This window comes from Panthera onca, chromosome A1 (assembly GCF_046562875.1).
Source record: "Panthera onca isolate mPanOnc1 chromosome A1, mPanOnc1 haplotype 2, whole genome shotgun sequence".
NCBI lineage: Eukaryota > Metazoa > Chordata > Mammalia > Carnivora > Felidae > Panthera > Panthera onca.
Window position 1 is genome coordinate 122035428 of NC_138339.1, and position 18295 is coordinate 122053722.

At 44.5% G+C, this 18295-nt stretch overlaps 1 protein-coding gene across 17 annotated transcripts in view; it reads right to left on the minus strand.

Moving 5' to 3' along the window:
* LOC132675880 (protocadherin gamma-C4) overlaps window positions 1-18295 on the minus strand; it is a 176218-nt gene that overhangs the window by 66887 nt on the left and 91036 nt on the right. The window contains exon 1 of one of the 17 annotated variants that reach the window (XM_078450195.2): window positions 14881-17440. The exons of 13 other annotated variants lie outside the window; for them this stretch is intronic. In XM_078450195.2, the coding sequence (XP_078306321.1) occupies window positions 14881-17304 (2424 nt within the window). In that variant the 5' untranslated portion in view covers window positions 17305-17440. Of the gene's footprint in view, window positions 1-766; window positions 3567-6312; window positions 9142-10049; window positions 12471-14880; window positions 17441-18295 lie in introns of those variants that run through there. 3 more of the 17 variants (XM_078450234.2, XM_078450184.2, XM_081790291.1) reach the window with 3 other exon arrangements.

Below are 18295 nucleotides of genomic sequence, written 5' to 3' on the forward strand. Positions count from 1 at the left end.
CAACTTACTAATACATTATATTACAAAATAGTGTTTGAGAAAATTAGCAATCCAAAGAATATTACAAACTTACCTTTTTCTGAGTAACCCAATTCCAATTACTGAAAATGTAATACATTCAAAAGCCCACCAAAATAAAAGAAAAATTCTCGCTACTCTGCTTTCATGAATGTAAACATTTAGATTTTGATGAAAAGCATGTTTGGCAGGCATACCACAATGTATCTTTAAAACTGGGAGGAAATCTGCAGGTAGTTCTGAGAAAAGATTGAGAAGAAAATTAGCCTATCCAGAGGGATTTAAAAAATCTCTAGCAAACATACCTGAATATTGTCAAATCATTACTCTGTCCTTTAAAAAAAAAAAAACAAACAACCTTGTGCATTTTCCTCTCACTTTGTAGCTATAAAGAAGAAGCCTTATATATTCAAGATATCAATGTTCTGAGAAAGGTAAACACCCACAGGAAGAAAACATTTATGTTTCAGCTACAAATATTTCTGTGGCAACAACATCATAATACCCACTTCTCACAGTAAAAGAGATTTGTGGTGAGGGGGGAGGTGGAGGAGGTAAAGACTATCTCAGGTGAAATTGTCAACATACTTCAAAATACTTGAAGGCTAATAATGAAGTTACGGGTCCACACAGAAAGGAACAGAAAATATTGAGTGGGCAAACGAAGTGATAGAACACAGGATTTAAGATTTTTTTTGCCAAAATATTGTTTTAAAATTAAAAACCAAACCTATGTATTAAAACTCACATGGGCAGAAGCAGCAGCAGCGTTAGAGCTTAATTTGTTATTCTCCTCAGTGACACTTATTACCAAAGAAGCTTCATTAGAGAGATCTCCTCGGGGACCCATTTCTGACGTCATAGTTAGAAAATTAAGCCGTGTTTTCTGAGAATCGGAGGCAATGTACGTATTGTAGGAATAAGGCAAAGTTCCAGGATTATAGGTGGGAGAAACTCCTGGTCCAATCTTATGACAGAAACCAGGTTGAATGCAGTTCCAGGCAGTTGGGGTGATGGAGCATCGCACGCGCAGGGCCACCGCCAGAATCACCGCAAGGAGGAAGAGCACCGAGATCAAGGCCAAAGCCACCACCAGGTAAAACTGCAGCTCGGCCTGGGGGTCAGAGGGCTCCGGGCGGTCGCTGACGTCCGGCAGTACTTCTCGCAGGCTGTCGGCGAAAACCAGGTGCAGCGTGGCGGTGGCAGAGAGGGGCGGCTGTCCCCCGTCCCGCACGGCGACCAGCAGGCGCTGGCGGGCCGCGTCCCTGTCGCCCAAAGCACGCGCAGTGCGCACCTCGCCCGTGCGCAGCCCCAGGCTGAAGAGTCCGGGCTCGCTGGCCTGCAGCACGTGGTACGACAGCCACGCATTGTGTCCCGAGTCGGCGTCCACCGCCACCACCTTGGTGACCAGGTAGCCGGGCTGCGCGGCGCGCGGCACCGTGTCGAAGAGCGCCGAGCCGTCGGGCCCCAGCGCCGGGTACAGCACCCTAGGCGCGTTGTCGTTGCGGTCGCCCACCAACACGCGCAGGCTCACGTTGGCGCTGAGCGCGGGCGAGCCCTGGTCGCGGGCCTGCACCGTCAGCTCGAAGGCGCGCAGCTGCTCGTGGTCGAAGGCGCGCTGCGCGAACACCACGCCGCTCTGCGCGCTCACGGACACGTAGGACGCCAGCGCCCGCGGCTCCAGGTCGCTGGCCACGATGGAGTAGGAGACGTGGCCGTTGGGTCCCAGGTCGGGGTCGGAGGCGCTGACTTGGGCGATGGAGGCTCCTGGAGGGTTGTTCTCGGCAATGTGGACCATATAGAACGCCTGTTCGAAAATGGGCGCATTGTCGTTGACATCTGCGATGTGCACAGTGATGCTTGAGCTAGAGAAAAGAGGAGGCTTTCCCCTGTCAGTAGCTGTGATGGTGACATTGTACACAGGGGTCTTCTCCCGGTCCAGGGTCCCATCTGTTACAAGTTTGTAGTAATTATTGGCAGAAGATTCAATTCTAAAAGGAACTTTTTCTTTTATGAGGCATGTGACCTCTCCATTTTCTCCCGAATCTTTGTCATGTGTTTTGAACAGAGCAATCACCATCCCCTGTTCTGTGTCCTCAGTTATGGAACTTGACACCGAAGTGAAAATGACCTCTGGGGCATTGTCATTCTCATCTAAAATTTCTATTATAATTTTACATTCAGTGGCCATGCCTCCACCATCCTTGGCTTCTATACTCATGGTATAACTACTACTGTTTTCAAAGTCTATAGGACCTTTGGATTTAATTTCTCCACTTTGATGGTCAAGCATAAACATATTTCCAATATCTCTTACTGTTTTGAAGGAGTAGGTGATCTCTGCATTGATGCCCTCATCCTGGTCGATGGCTGTCACCTTTAGCACAGAGGTGCCTGAGGGCAAGTTCTCTGGAAGGTTAACTTTGTACACATCCTGACTGAACACTGGGGGGTTATCATTGGCATCGGTGACCTCAATCTTGATTTGAACGGTGCCACTTCGGACTGGGTCACCTCCATCCACTGCAGTCAGGACCAGAAGATGGGAGCTCTGGTGTTCCCGGTCCAGCGGCTTCTCCAATATTAATTCTGGGGCATTCTTGCCTTGGGTCTTATCCTTCACCATCAGAGAGAAATACTCATTATAGCTGAGTTGGTAATTCTGGAGAGAGTTAGGTCCTACATCTGCATCTATAGCAGATTCCAAACCAAATCGAGTTCCAAGAATTGCAAGTTCATTGATTTTTAAAACAATGCTATTTTGGGGGAAATAAGGTGGATTGTCATTTATATCTTCTATCCTCACAGATATGTGAAAAACATTTAGAGGATTATCTGCCACAATCTCTAAGGGCAGGACACACAGAGGGTTTGGGGGACAGAGCAACTCCCTATCTATTCTGTCACTCACAAGTATGTTGCCATTCTCTGTGTTCACGGTAAAGTATTGTTTCTCTGCACTAACTCTGAAGTTGCGGGTCAATAAATCCTGTACATGCAGCCCCAGGTCTCCAGCAAGGTTCCCTACCACTGAGCCCCTGGCCATTTCTTCCGGAATAGAGTAGCGGATCTGCTCAGAGAGCCCCCCACAGAACAAAGACAGCAGGAAGGGAAAGAGTACTTGCCGCTGCCGGGTATAGCTCCTCTGCTTCGCCCTAGTTCCCATCCTTTTCTGCGCTGCCACAGCCTCTGATGTTAAGAGAAGATGCTTTACGAATTGTGTTTAAAATAGTTACTGCCAATACGTAGAAAACTCAATGTCCTCAGTTTCAAGGCATCCCAATCTGTATTCCAAAATCATTTGCTGAGCAGAGAGTCTATGTGTGGGCTTCATCTCCTTTCAGACTTGCTTCCGTGACTGCGCAGAAAATCACTTAGGTAGATCGTGGACTCCTGCTCTTGCAGCGCATTGGCCAACAGCGGCGCTCAGAGTCTACTTAGAAAATTGCAGTCCAAAGCCTTGCAAACAATGGGATTTGCTATTCCATCAGATTTGTTGGACTCAGGTATACAGAACAAGGCAATATATGAGTTTTGGATGTGTCTCTTTTCCAGTGTTTACTACCAAATAAGATTCATTAGAGATTTGATTCTATAGAAGAGCCATTAACCGAGTATGAGAAAAGTTTATCTTCTAATCAGAGGCAATGCACATACTGGAAGAACAAAGCCAAGTCTTCTCTCCAGATTTAGAACATAGACCACATGGTAAAACAGCCTCACCAAGGGATATGGGGAAATTTTTGCAGCCATGAACTACCCCCCAGTATTATTTTCAATCTGATGTGCAGATAATTTTCCTCCTAATTTTTCCAGAGGAAACTGGAGGAGAGCTCAAATCTATATAGGACATACTCAGGATGAGGTTGACCAAAGATATATAGTTTTCCTTGCTCCTTATAAAAGAGATTTTTGAAAAGGATTATCAAGTGTTTTACACTTTCACCATAACAATATAAAAGTATACCCTAGTAGGTACCATAGGAATTTAATGACATGCAAAACGTGAGAGTGTTTTATTTTTATCCTTCTATTTAACTGGATCACATATTGTACCTTAATAGAAGTTTATCACTACCTCTGAATCAAAATAACCAACTTCTTAATCTCAAGTTTCAAAGGTAAACTTTCCTTTTGTTCTCCAAGATTTTGGTTGCCAGCTCCTAACTATTCAGACTATATATATATATATATATATATATATATATATATATATATGGAACATATATATATATGGAACAACCTCCCTCTCCCACAAAATAACTCATGTCCTTTTATTCGTCTGCTTTCAATTCAAGTAAAATGCCTCAAGTCTGTTTTCTTTTTTAACTTTATTTATTTTTGAGAGAGAGAGAGCACCCACATGTGAGTGGGGGAGGGTCAGAGAGCGAGAAGGAGAGAGAGAGAATCTCAAGAAGTCTCCTTGCTGTCGTGGGGTTCGATCCTATGGACCATGAGATCGTGACCTGAGCTGAAACCAAGAGTGAGATGCTCCAATTGGGCCACCCAGGGCACTCCAAATCTGTTTTCTCAGTTTGGAATTCCACAGGCATAAATTTTATCCCTACATGCTTGAAACACTCTAAAATTTTTCTTGACATCAAGAATATCAAGGATCTGTTGCAGGATATCCCTTTCCTACAGTTGAAATTCTTTTTGCCAAAATATTAGAAACTCAATTATAGTTAAATATATTAAGGTCGATTCCTAAATGAGAAAAGAAAACTTGAAAGGGAACATGAATATGTTAATAACCTGGGCCAAACATCTATAAGTGGTATGAGAGTGCTGAGCTGAATTGAGTATGGAGATGATTCCTGTGTTCAAGTATCTTCAGTAAGTCTCCTTTCCTCACTTGACTTTCCTATGCAGTGTTTCAGATAACACATATGTCATTAAGTAACTACCAGGGTTTCAATAACAAGTTGGTTCTGAATATAGGGATTGAATACACTTATATATATTACAAAATGAGTTTTCAAAGGAAATAAAAAAGGAATCCATGACTCATAGGCATATAGAAAACAAACAACAACAAAAAGGAAACACCAAATAGGAATACCAGATAAATCAGTCTCATAAAGTCCAAATATTCACAAACTATTTCACATTAGTATATCTGAAAAATGTAAGCAAGTTTAGCCAATTTGAAAATAACTTTTTGAGAAGCACTGGATCAAAATTATTTCTGCAGGTGAATTTACTACATTAAGAAATCTTGAGGGGCGCCTGGGTGGCGCAGTCGGTTAAGCGTCCGACTTCAGCCAGGTCACGATCTCGCGGTCCGTGAGTTCGAGCCCCGCGTCAGGCTCTGGGCTGATGGCTCGGAGCCTGGAGCCTGTTTCCGATTCTGTGTCTCCCTCTCTCTGCCCCTCCCCCGTTCATGCTCTGTCTCTCTCTGTCCCAAAAAGAAATAAAATAAATAAATAAATAAATAAAAAAAAAAACGTTAAAGAAATCTTGAACACACACACACACACACACACACACTAAAGTACAAGTAAAAGAATAAAAGAAAATAATACCAGTTCAACAATTCAACTATTTCTTCAGAACAATCAAATGACTTCACGGTAGAAACAGAAAATATGTGTAGAACTTAAGAAAAAAGGTGTACTCTACATTTCCTCTCCCAAAAGAATCTAGTAGTAAAAAGGCAATCAGTGTATCTGTTTTGGTAATATAAATAAATTACACAAAGTTGAAATAATCAACATAATTGAAACATATTACCACTCATCAAAACTCAAAATAGAATTTTCATGCTCAGAGCCAAACTTACATGTGTAAACACTTACATGTAAATGTTGCATATATGCATATATAGATAAGGAAAAGAGCTACAGAGTGTGTGCCATTGAATCAACATGATCAAATTTGAACATTAGAAATAAAGCAAATAGTGGTAGAATTTAATTATAAATAAATGGAGGCAATGTGAAATTGTAATAGGCAAACAAAAAAATTGTGAATCATTAATTTGAATCCTAACCAGTTCATTGATAGCCACAAACACTGATGATAGAAAAATATTACTAAAATTTAACTTATTATAAAGCAAGCTATGATAGCTGAACTAGACATTTAGGATCAAAAGAAAATATGCCAGAGGGGTGGAAAAACCTTTTCTGAAAAATGATGGTAATTTGTTGAAAGATAAAATAGAGGAACTCATATGTATTGCTCTAAACATGTATGAACTGAATATATCCCCCCACCAGAAATATTTTTTTAAGCCACTTAAAAGACTTGCACAGAGATAGCAACAACTGGGAGGTAGGTAATAAATCTCACCTGATTATTCTTGGAGTCAAATTTGCCTAAACCAGCAGCTGAATCTTCAGCTATCAAGAGTGCCTCGCTTTTCTCACAGCTGTCGTGACTAATAAGCATGTCCGCATAGTTGGGCTGAGGGAAGATCACGTGACTCCTCCGAGAGTCCGCCGTGAGGGAGACCTCTTGGGAATAGGTCTGCAGGAAAGCTTGCACCCCGTCCACGCCCACAAAGTGCGAGGTAGGCATGCCAACCAAACCGCCTCCTGAAGCCTGGAGCAGACGTGTCGCGTGCCAGTGCCTCAGTCTGAGCGCCAGCAGCACAATCACAAACGCAAGGAAGACGCAGGAGACAACTGCCACCGCCACCACTAGGTAGAGTGTGAGGCCAGAATCGTGGGGATTGGCAGAAGACTCGAAGCTGCTTAGGTCAGCCAGGACATCTGGGATACTGTCAGCCACGGCCACGGTGAGCGTGACGGTGGCCGAGAGAGGGGGCTGGCCATGGTCCTGCACCACCACCACCAGGCTCTGCTTGAGCGCATCTCTGTCCAGCAGGGCCCGTGCAGTGCGCACCTCGCCCGTGTGCAGCCCCACCGCGAAGAGCCCTGGCTCGCTGGCCTTGAGCAGGTGGTAGGACAGCCAGGCATTCTGGCCAGAGTCTCTGTCCACCGCCACTACCTTGGTCACCAGGTAGCCAGGCTCAGCTGACCTGGGCGCCAGCTCCACACCAGTGGAACCATCGGTTGGGAGGGTGGGGTGCAGGATCTCTGGCACATTGTCATTCTGGTCCAGCACGAATATGCTCACAGAAACATTGCTGCTGAGTGGCGGGTTCCCACCGTCCAGTGCTGTCACCCACACTTGCAGGTCACGGAACTGTTCATAGTCAAAAGAGCGCAGTGCATATAGGGTGCCGGTGTCTGAGTTGATGGAGACATAGGAGGATAAAGGTGCTCCCTGCAGGGTATCCTCCACTAGGGAATAAGTGACCCGGGAGTTCTCATTGCTGTCCAGGTCAAGTGCCATCACTGAGAAGAAGGAAGCTCCTCTGGGGTTGTTTTCAGGAATGTAGACGGAGTAAGATGAGTCAGCAAAAGTGGGTGGGTTATCATTGTCATCTGCTACATTCAGTGAAATGTGAGTTTCTGTAGACAAGGGTGGATGTCCCTGATCTGTGGCTATCAAGGTTATATTATAGCTGTGGACCTGCTCCCTGTCCAGCACTCTGTTTGTTATCAATTTGTAATAATTTCCATAAGTCTTTTCTAATTTAAAAGGCAGACTGTTAGGAACGAAACATGAGACTTGACCATTTTCTCCAGAGTCTTGATCTTGCACATTTAGAAGAGCAATAACTGTACCTGGAGGAGAATTTTCCAGCACTGAATTAGTAGAAGATGTGATAGTTATTTCTGGAGCATTATCATTCACATCCACAACTGTGATCAATATCTTAGCAGTGGTCGAGAGACCTCCACCATCTTGGCCTTGAATTTCCATCTCATAAAATCTAGATTTCTCAAAATCCAGAGACCCTCGTATTAAAACTTCTCCAGTTTGAGAATCCAACTGGAATATTTCAGAAGCTTTGCTTTCCATATTCCGGAATGAAAACACCACTTCCCCATTGATTCCCTCATCTGGATCAGTTGCATTTACCATGAGAACCCGAGTTCCAGAGCTGAGGTTTTCAGGAATACTCACTTGATATACAGACTGTGTAAACTTTGGTATATGGTCATTTACATCGAGGACCACTACACGAATGGCAACAGCACCCTGTTGGATGGGATCTCCTCCATCGAAAGCTGTGAGGAGGAGATGGTGAGCAGCTTCCTTTTCCCGGTCCAAACTCCCCTCCAGCACTAGTTCAGGATTCTTGGCCCCATCCATCCCGCCTCGCATTTGCAAGGAAAAGTAACTATTAGGATTGAGCTGGTAGCGCTGGAGAGAGTTCATTCCTACATCTGGATCCCTAGCGTTAGGAAGGGGAAATCTCGATCCTGGAGTTGCGTGCTCACTGACTTTTATCTCTATTTCTGCCTCCTGGAAGCTGGGGGCGTTATCATTAACATCCATTATTTCCACCTCCACTCCGTAAATCTTCAGGGTATCTTCCACAAGTATCTCTATATTTAAAAAACAGGAGGACAGTGTCTCACAGAGCTCCTCCCGGTCTAACCTACCTGCAGTGATCAAGCTGCCACTTCGCGGATTCAGAGCGAAAAGCTGCATCCTGCCTCTGGAGATGATGCGGACTCGGCGTTCCGCCAGCTCCCAGGGTTCCAGCCCCAGATCCTTGGAAATATTGCCCACGAAGAAGCCTTTATCTGTCTCTTCGGGCACCGAGTATTGGATGTGCCCTGCCCCAGACTCCTGTAGCGTCCTCAGGAAAGTGTATAGTAGGATCAGCCCGCTGCGGTCCAGAAACAGTAGCCGATTCCCCATGGCAGTAAGCTGAGCTTATATTCCCTGGATTCTTGGGCTGTTTTGTTCTGAATCAGCTTATCTATCTACCAAGTTCCAGGCTGACTGCATCCAGAATATATTAGAGAGAGAACTACTTTAAGTTTCCAGCATCAGGATCTGTGAGTATCCATGTTACTCTGCTTTGTGTTGTAGAGATGGCGGAGGGAGGGAAGGCAGCTTGCAGCTTCCCATTCCCTGATTGGTGAAGAGCGGCGCCTAGAGCCAAATCTTATTATTGCAATGAGTAAGAAAAGCCCAACTTAATGTGTCTGTTCCAGAAGTTATTACACACCTCTTCAAGAATTACACATATTTGTAAAACTGAAAACTGCACAAAACAAAGGGTTGTATAATGTGATGTTGAAGGTTTATCAAGAGCATTTAATAAAAGGAATCATTATTAAAAGGGATTGTTTAATTTAAAAAAATGTTTTCAAATACTATAGGAACTGAACAACTGCAGGTTAGACTTGCTTTCTATTGATTTTTACCAACTGAAGGGAACTGTATTTATGGATGTGGAACTAGCTCGGTTCCAAAAAAATCATCAGAGCGCATGACTAAAATTCTTACCAATATTTCTTTATTGAGTAAAAGATGAAACATTTGAGAAAATTTGGATGACATTAGGCTGTCATTTTAAAAATTACCATGATATAAAAAAATAGAATTGTGTTCCATATCCTTAAATAAGAAATATTCTCTTTCATGAAAAATTTGCTTGAGATTTCTATATATTCTACCTTAAATTGCATAGTAGAATGACTGCAGCACCGTAAACTTTAGTCTAAACAGTGATACCAATAGGTTTGACCTAGATTTATTTTAGGAATTATATCAAGAGATTGAATCTAGAATCATTACTTGTATTTATTTATTTTTAAAAAATTTTTAATGTTTATTCATTTTTGAGAGACAGAGACAGAGCACAAGCAGGTGCAGGGCATAGAGAGAGGGAAACACAGAATCAGAAGCAGGCTCTAGGCTCTGAGCTGTCAGCACAGAGCCCAATGCAGGGCTTTATTCCAACTCATGAACTGTGAGATCATGACCTGAGCGGAAGTCAGATGCTTAACTGACTGAGCCACCCAGGCACCCCTATTAATTTATTTTTAAGTAAGCTCTACACCCAAAGTGGGGTTTGAAATCACAACTCTGAGATCAAGAGTCACATGCTCTACCAACTGAGCCAGCCAGGCACCCCTTAATCTAGAATCTTTAAACAACAATGCTCCATTGGAATACATTGGCATTAGAATATAAAAAGCATTATTTTAAATACTTACCTGTTTTAAAGTCTTCTTATCTGCTTCAACACTAGGAGTTAAAATGCTAGTCATTAGTCCCGAAGGGCTATCTTTGTTGAGAATATCTTGTGTGGTTGGAAAATGATCAACAGATGTGAGAAAATTAAATTCCGGATTAGTTTGATCCCCAGGCACACAAAAATTATAGGCATAGGGTAATGTTCCTTCACTGTAGTTGGCGGTAATCTCGGGTCCAGACTTGGAACACCGAAGAGACCCAAAGCAGCTCTCTGGGGCGTGGCTGGAAGAGCTTCGCAGGCGCAGGGCCACCGCCAGAATCACCGCAAGGAGGAAGAGCACCGAGATCAAGGCCAAAGCCACCACCAGGTAAAACTGCAGCTCGGCCTGGGGGTCAGAGGGCTCCGGGCGGTCGCTGACATCCGGCAGTACTTCTCGCAGGCTGTCGGCGAAAACCAGGTGCAGCGTGGCGGTGGCAGAGAGGGGCGGCTGTCCCCCGTCCCGCACGGCGACCAGCAGGCGCTGGCGGGCCGCGTCCCTGTCGCCCAAAGCACGCGCAGTGCGCACCTCGCCCGTGCGCAGCCCCAGGCTGAAGAGTCCGGGCTCGCTGGCCTGCAGCACGTGGTACGACAGCCACGCATTGTGTCCCGAGTCGGCGTCCACCGCCACCACCTTGGTGACCAGGTAGCCGGGCTGCGCGGCGCGCGGCACCGTGTCGAAGAGCGCCGAGCCGTCGGGCCCCAGCGCCGGGTACAGCACCCTAGGCGCGTTGTCGTTGCGGTCGCCCACCAACACGCGCAGGCTCACGTTGGCGCTGAGCGCGGGCGAGCCCTGGTCGCGGGCCTGCACCGTCAGCTCGAAGGCGCGCAGCTGCTCGTGGTCGAAGGCGCGCTGCGCGAACACCACGCCGCTCTGCGCGCTCACGGACACGTAGGACGCCAGCGCCCGCGGCTCCAGGTCGCTGGCCACGATGGAGTAGGAGACGTGGCCGTTGGGTCCCAGGTCGGGGTCGGAGGCGCTGACTTGGGCGATGGAGGCTCCTGGAGGGTTATTCTCAGCCACGTGGACCACATAGGAGGCCTGGTGGAAAATCGGTGTGTTGTCATTGACATCGGTGATGTGCAAGGTGATGGTAGTGCTGGAGGAGAGGGGCGGAATGCCCCTGTCAGTGGCTGTGATGGTGACGTTGTATTCTGGAGTCTGCTCTCGGTCTAGGGGTCCATCTGTTACCAGCTTGTAGTAATTATTAGATGAAGAATGAATCTTAAATGGAATATCTCTACTTAAGTTACAAATGACTTCTCCGTTTTCCCCAGAATCCTGGTCCTGTGTTTTGAAGAGAACAACAACCATTCCTGGATGGGAATCCTCCAAAATTTGATCAGAGAGAGAAGTAATGATTATTTCAGGGATGTTGTCGTTTTCATCTAGAACTTCTATGATTACTTTACACTGGGTAGAGAGGGATCCTCGGTCCTTAGCTTCTACATCCATGGTATATCTTTCTACTTCTTCGAAATCCAAGGGTTGCTGAGTTATAATGTTTCCTGTGGCAGAATCCAGAGAGAACACATGCTGGGCTTTATTAGCCATACCAAGGAATGAGTAGGTGATCTCCGCGTTGAAGCCTTCGTCTTGGTCAGTGGCACTCACCTGCACCACTGAGGTGCCTGGGGGTACACCTTCACTAAGACTGACCCTATACACATCCTGACTGAACACTGGGGGGTTATCATTGGCATCCACCACCAGGATTCGGATCTGAGCTGTGCTGCTTCGTGGTGGATTTCCATTGTCAAATGCTGTCAGCACCAGATGATGAGAGCTTTGTGTTTCCCGGTCCAGGGTCTTCTTCAGTACTATTTCTGGATATTTGCCACCATCGGGATTTTCTTTCACCACCAAGGAGAAGTACTCATTAGGGCTTAGCTGGTATTTGCTCAGTGAATTCGTACTAATATCAGGATCTTTTGCAGACTCAAGAATTGTTCCCATCCCTGGAGTGACAGATTCACTGATTTCTAAGTTTATTTCATCTTTATGGAACTGAGGGGCATGGTCATTAATATCCTCAACAACCACAATGATATGAAAGATATTTAAAGGATTTTCCACCACGGCTTCCAACTGCAACTCACATCTTCTTCTCTCTTTGCATATCTGCTCCCGGTCTATTCGGTCCTTCACTAGTAAGTCCCCGCTCTCTGCGTCTACGTTGAAAAGCAGCTTCTCCGTGCTGACTCGCAGCTTCCTAGCTGACACGTCCAGGACACTGAGCCCGAGATCCTTGGCGAGGTTCCCCACCACCGAGCCCTTGGCCAGTTCCTCGGGAATCGAGTAGCGGATCGGCTCGCAGAGCGCGGGGTAGAACAAAGGTAGCAGGAAGGGAAACAGTACCTGCCGCCTGCCGGCCGGGCGCCTCTGAACGCAGCTCCCTCCCATTGCGCGCTCTAGTTCTCGCTGGGTCCCAGTCTTTCTAGCTAGAAAAAGTGCCCGCTATCGCACTGGTAGCATTTGGCCCAGAACATACAGAGCCTCCAGTCTTGGGGCTGGGAATCTGTGTGTGCTGGGGAGAGTCTGCGCGGCCAGAAGCCCCTGTGTGTATGGGGTTCCTTCACTCTGTGTTGTTGACTGCGCAGGAACACCCAGGCTGGAGGCTGAAGAATCCCGGGCGACAGCACTTGCCCTGTACTGGCCGACAGCGGCGCCCAGAGGCTTTGTGTGGAACCGCAATCTAGTTTTTCTCTTTCAGGAAATCTTGTTAAAATGTAAGATGATAACAGCTAATATCCTAAATCTTATTTCTCAATGTTTTCATTCTCATCATGAAACGTGTTTCATATGGTAAAAATTATAATATGTTGTATATGTTAAAAATTTACATAGACTTTGAATAAGTAAAGTACTTCTTTCAAAATTCAAAAAAGCACAAAAGAATATAGAATGTAAAGTAGCTCTTCCATCCCATGGCCCATTGCTATTCAGTTCTTGCATCCAGAGGTAATCACTGTTGTTCCTTTTAAAAGTAATTATCCACAAAGGTAAGTACTGAAAATAAGCAAAAATCTTTTTGTCTTCAATCGTAGCTTACATTTAGCTAGAAAGTATTAGTCCATCTCCCATATTTAGAAATTAGAAGGCTGTCATTGCCATAGTCATTACATTCATCTAGGGTGTTCTGTGCTGTTTTCAAATAATAATTAACATGATTTGGTCACAATAATTACCACGCCGAAAGAGTAGTTTTTTAAAAACCCTGTATTTTTCAGAACAGAATTATTTAGATATAGATGCGTAATAATTTTGACTCCCAAAGATAGATTTAAAATTACTTTCAATGATTTAAGTTAATAACTATGACCCTAAAGGATGTGCTCTCTTTCCATAGACCTATTGTTGAACAAATGTTGGATGACAATGAGAAAAATCATAGTCTCATAAATATTTTGAGACACATTAGGATATTCTTGGACTGTATGCTACCATATTAGTTTGGAAGAATACTAGTAATAAGTTAAAAGTAAGATATCAAACCAAATACATCGCCATCTTCACTAAAGTAAATGGCCACATCAGTAACTCTACTTACTAATTGTTTAGAATACTTCTGTGTACTTCTCTGCTTATATTCAGATCTCCCACAGAAATGACATTTCTTTCTTGACCTAGTTTATTTTGATTCTTAACATCAGAATTTTCATAAATCCAGGTGGATCTTCTTTCTTCTATGTTACAAAGCCACTGAAATACCCTTGGAACTCATCTTTTGCTTCTGTTCTTAGGAACATGTACAAATGTTTTTTCTTATTTGGAGAATTTAACAAAAAATGCTGGCAGCATAACCCAAAATTTCCTTACTTTAACCTTCTATACGTTCTTTAGCATCCCTAGTGAGCAAGGAAAATCAAATTAAAATGCTGTCTTCCACATAACAGTATGAAATCAGAATCACAAGCAAAAAGGATGCTACACTGTTACAGGGTGCCTAGGTAGCTCAGTCCGTTAAGCATCTGACTTTTGATTTTGGCTCAGATCATGATCTTTCAGTTCGTGGGCCTGAGCCCCATGTGTTCTGTGTTGGGCTCTGCACTGACAGCTTGGAGCCTGCTTGGGATTCTCTCTACCTTTCTCTCTGCCCCTCCAATGCATGCGCTTTCTCTCAAAATAAATAAACTTTAAAAAAAGGATGCTAATGTATTGTTACCAATTATGATTACACTTGGAAAATTTTAAGCACACATTGTTAACAATTGTTAGTAGAGTATTAATGAAAAACTTAAATCCTTCTAGGAAGTATATTCAACTGTAATTGTCACCGCAAGGTATATTTTGAAAAATAAAACCACAAAGGTGTATTGCTTTTCTTGTTGGGAAAAACAACACTGAGGAGCCTGTTCACTGTTTCCAATGAAGTTAATGGATTTGTCTCTGATATTCACCTATTTTACCAGACCTGCCTTCAAAACAAGAGCTAAGGTTGCCTAAGAGGCTAAGATTTTAGCATGTGGCCAAGAGAAGTGTACATAAATTGACAGACACTTATGGAGGAACTCTCAGGAACTGTCAGTACTGTACTCAACAAAACTATAAAGTAGAATGCTCTGCAAAATCGTAACAGCCTTGTGACCATAGGCCTTCATTGGAATTACGTGAATATTTACCAGAAAATAAAAACATATCAGTCTTAATAACCATCAGATTCTACTCTTCAATGTTTTAGCAAGAAACAAATATCATTGAAATGGAGGGAACAGTGAAAAAAATAAAGACCAAAATTTTCTATCATTATGCCAAACCTAAAAGTAAAACCAATTATAATTCTTAAAAGAAAAAGAGTAAAACCAGAACTCACTGGAACCAAAGGGGTATCTTCTACAGGTAACTTCAAATCATCTAACAAAGACAAAGGATCCTTTTTCTCAAAGCTCTCATGGCTAATGAGCATGTCGGCGTAGTTGGGCTCGGGGAAGATCACGTGACTCTTCCGTGAGTCTGCTGTGAGGGAGACCTCATGGGAATACGTCTGCAGGAAAGCCCGCACCCCTTCCACGCCCACAAAGTGGGAGGTGGGCACACCCACTAGCCCGCCTCCTGAAGCTTGGAGCTGGCGCGATGTGTGCCAGCGCCTCAACCTGAGAGCCAGTAGCATGATGACAAAAGCGAGGAAGATGCAGGAAACTATGGCTACCGCCACTACCAGGTATAGCGTTAGACCTGAAGCTTCGGAGTCACGTGGAACTTCCAGACTGCCCAGGTCAGCCAGGACACCTGGGATGCTGTCAGCAATGGCCACAGTGAGTGTGACGGTGGCTGAGAGAGGGGGCTGGCCATGGTCCTGCACCGCCACGACCAGGATCTGCTTGAGCGCATCTCTGTCCAGCAGGGCCCGTGCTGTGCGCACCTCGCCTGTGTGCAGCCCCACTGCGAAGAGCCCTGGTTCGCTGGCCTTGAGCAGGCGATAGGACAGTCGGGCATTCTGACCTGAGTCTTTGTCCACTGCCACCACCTTAGTGACCAAATAGCCGGACTCTGCAGAACGGGGTGCCAGCTCCATTCCAGTGGAAGTGTCAGTGGGTAGGGTGGGGTACAGGATCTCTGGTGCATTGTCATTCTGGTCCAGCACAAATATGCTCACAGAAACATTGCTGCTGAGAGGTGGGTCCCCACTGTCAGTGGCAATCACCTGAATCTGTAGATCATGAAATTGCTCATAGTCGTAAGTTCGCAACGCATAAAGGACTCCTGTGTCAGAGTTTATGGAGATGTAGGAGGATAGAGGTGCTTCCTGGAAAGTGTCTTCAGCTAGGGAGTAAATAACCTGAGCATTCTCTTTGCTGTCTGGGTCTAGTGCAGTCACAGACAAGATGGAGGCACCTCTGGGGTTGTTCTCCGGGATATAGGTGAAGTAGGAGATGTGGGAAAAAGTGGGTGGGTTGTCATTAATATCTGCCACTTGCACAGTGAAGTGAGTTTCTGTTAATAGGGGTGGATTTCCTCCATCTGTGGCTGTCACTGTGATATTGTAAGAGGATACCTGTTCCCTGTCAAGGGTTCTGTGTGTCACCAGTCTATAATAACCGTCAATGGATTTCTCTAACTTAAATGGTAGATTGCCTGATATGGAACAGGTGACCTGTCCATTCTGCCCAGAGTCTGGATCATGCACATTTAAAAGGGCTATAATAGTTCCCGGAGGTGAGTCTTCCATCAGGGGACTAAACAGAGATGTGATGGTCACCTCTGGATTGTTGTCATTTACATCTTCTACTGTAATCAATACTTTTGCCATTGCAAGATATGCTCCTCCATCTTCTGCTTGTATTTCTAATTCATAGAAATCTGTTTCTTCGTAGTCTAGATTTTCTGATAATTTTATTTCCCCAGTATTTTTGTTTAGTTGGAATTTCAACAATTTGTCAGGAACAAATTTTCGGAATGAATATGTGACTTCTCCATTGGCTCCTTCATCCCTGTCTGTGGCAGTGACTGTAAGCAGCTGTGTGCCCACAGGCAAGTTCTCCAGAACACTCACTCGGTATTCTGGCAAGGTAAAGACCGGTGCATTGTCATTTGTATCAAAGACGATCACACTGATGAGAACTGTACCAGATAGGAGAGGGTCACCCCCGTCGGAGGCAGTGAGGACCAGGTGGTGTAGTGCCTCTTCCTCACGATCCAGGGCATGCTTCAGTACCAGCTCCGGGTATTTGACACCACTGGCATGACTCTGAACTGCTAATGAGAAGTACTTATTGGAGCTGAGCTGGTAGCTCTGGAGGGAGTTCACACCCACGTCTGGATCAACAGCTTCCAGGAGAGGAAAACGCATTCCTGGAGCGACATTTTCATTAATTTTTACCTCTACATTTTCTGCTTGGAATTTTGGGGCATTATCGTTGACATCAGTTATTTCTATTTCTATCCCAAAAAGTTCCACCCTATCTTCCACAAGAATGTTAAAATTCACCAGACACCGTGCGCTCTGACCACAGAGCTCCTCCCGGTCTATCCTGCCTGCAGTGACCAAACTGCCGCTTCTCGGGTTCAGAGCGAAAAGCTGCGTCCTACCTCTGGAGACGATGCGGACTCCAGGCTCAGCCAGCTCCCAGGGCTCCAGCCCCAGGTCCTTGGAGATGTTGCCGACGAAAGAGCCTTTCTCTAACTCCTCAGGAACGGAGTAGCGGATCTGCCGGGCTTCAGCCTCCCATGACAAACCGAGGAAAAGACAGAACAAAACCAGCGCTTTGCGGTTGGAGTGGTTCCTTTTAGCAGCCATTGTTGTCTAGTCAAGGAATTCTCGCCAAGTAATCACTGGCCACGTTGTGTGTTTTAACGATTCCTTTTTCTTTGTCTGGCTGCTGGGAGCCTCTGTAGACTATGCACCTCAAATTCTGGAGTGAGTTTCACTGCAACCCTGGAGCCGGTTTGTAGGAACTGAGGAGCTTTGCGTAGTCGGAGCCCTGAGAATCCGGATTGAGCACTGGCTGCGTTTCTCTGGGAGAACAGCGGCGCTCAGAGTCCTGAGAAGTTACTGCACCCACTATGTGTGCAATGGAAAACACGGTACTCTTTGTTGGATCTTTCATTTTATTTTACAATACTTCTTTGGCTTCTCAACTGATATCTCTTAAGTCAACTACTACTTGTAGATTGGTTATTGGGTAGGATAAATGGAAAGTGCTATAAAATATCAAATGAGAATAACTGGTCAAATATACATATTTGTAACACTTTCTGAGTAGAAACATACTCATTTCTAGATATATTCACTTATAATTTTTATTTTAGCTTTAACTAATTGGCCAGTTAATTAAATTTGTTGATGATTAATATTGTGTAAAAATTTTTCAAAATATTCTTTTCTAAAATAGTTTTATTGAGCCTCCATGAACTGTTTTGAAAACATGTGTTTTTTTTTATTGTAGGCATATATAATTAGAAGTTAATTTGACCTATTTAAATTAAGTAACCACAAACTAAAAGGAGTATAACATGTCTGTCTGGTAATGGGAAGAAAAATATAAGAATTTCAAGCTACAATTTTTAAAAACAAAATAATGATGTAGGGGTTTTTTTTAAATAAGTATTTACTCAAATGATCTGTTTTCATCAGAGCACTGATGCCCATAAAAACAATCTCTTCTGGCACTTTGTATGGAAGCCCAAAGTGAAGTGGTTCAGACATCTTCAATTCTACCTGCCCATCAACCCAGCAGAAGTTCTCTCCCCAAAGGTGAGGAGTTTAGAGGTTCACATTTTTTATACGG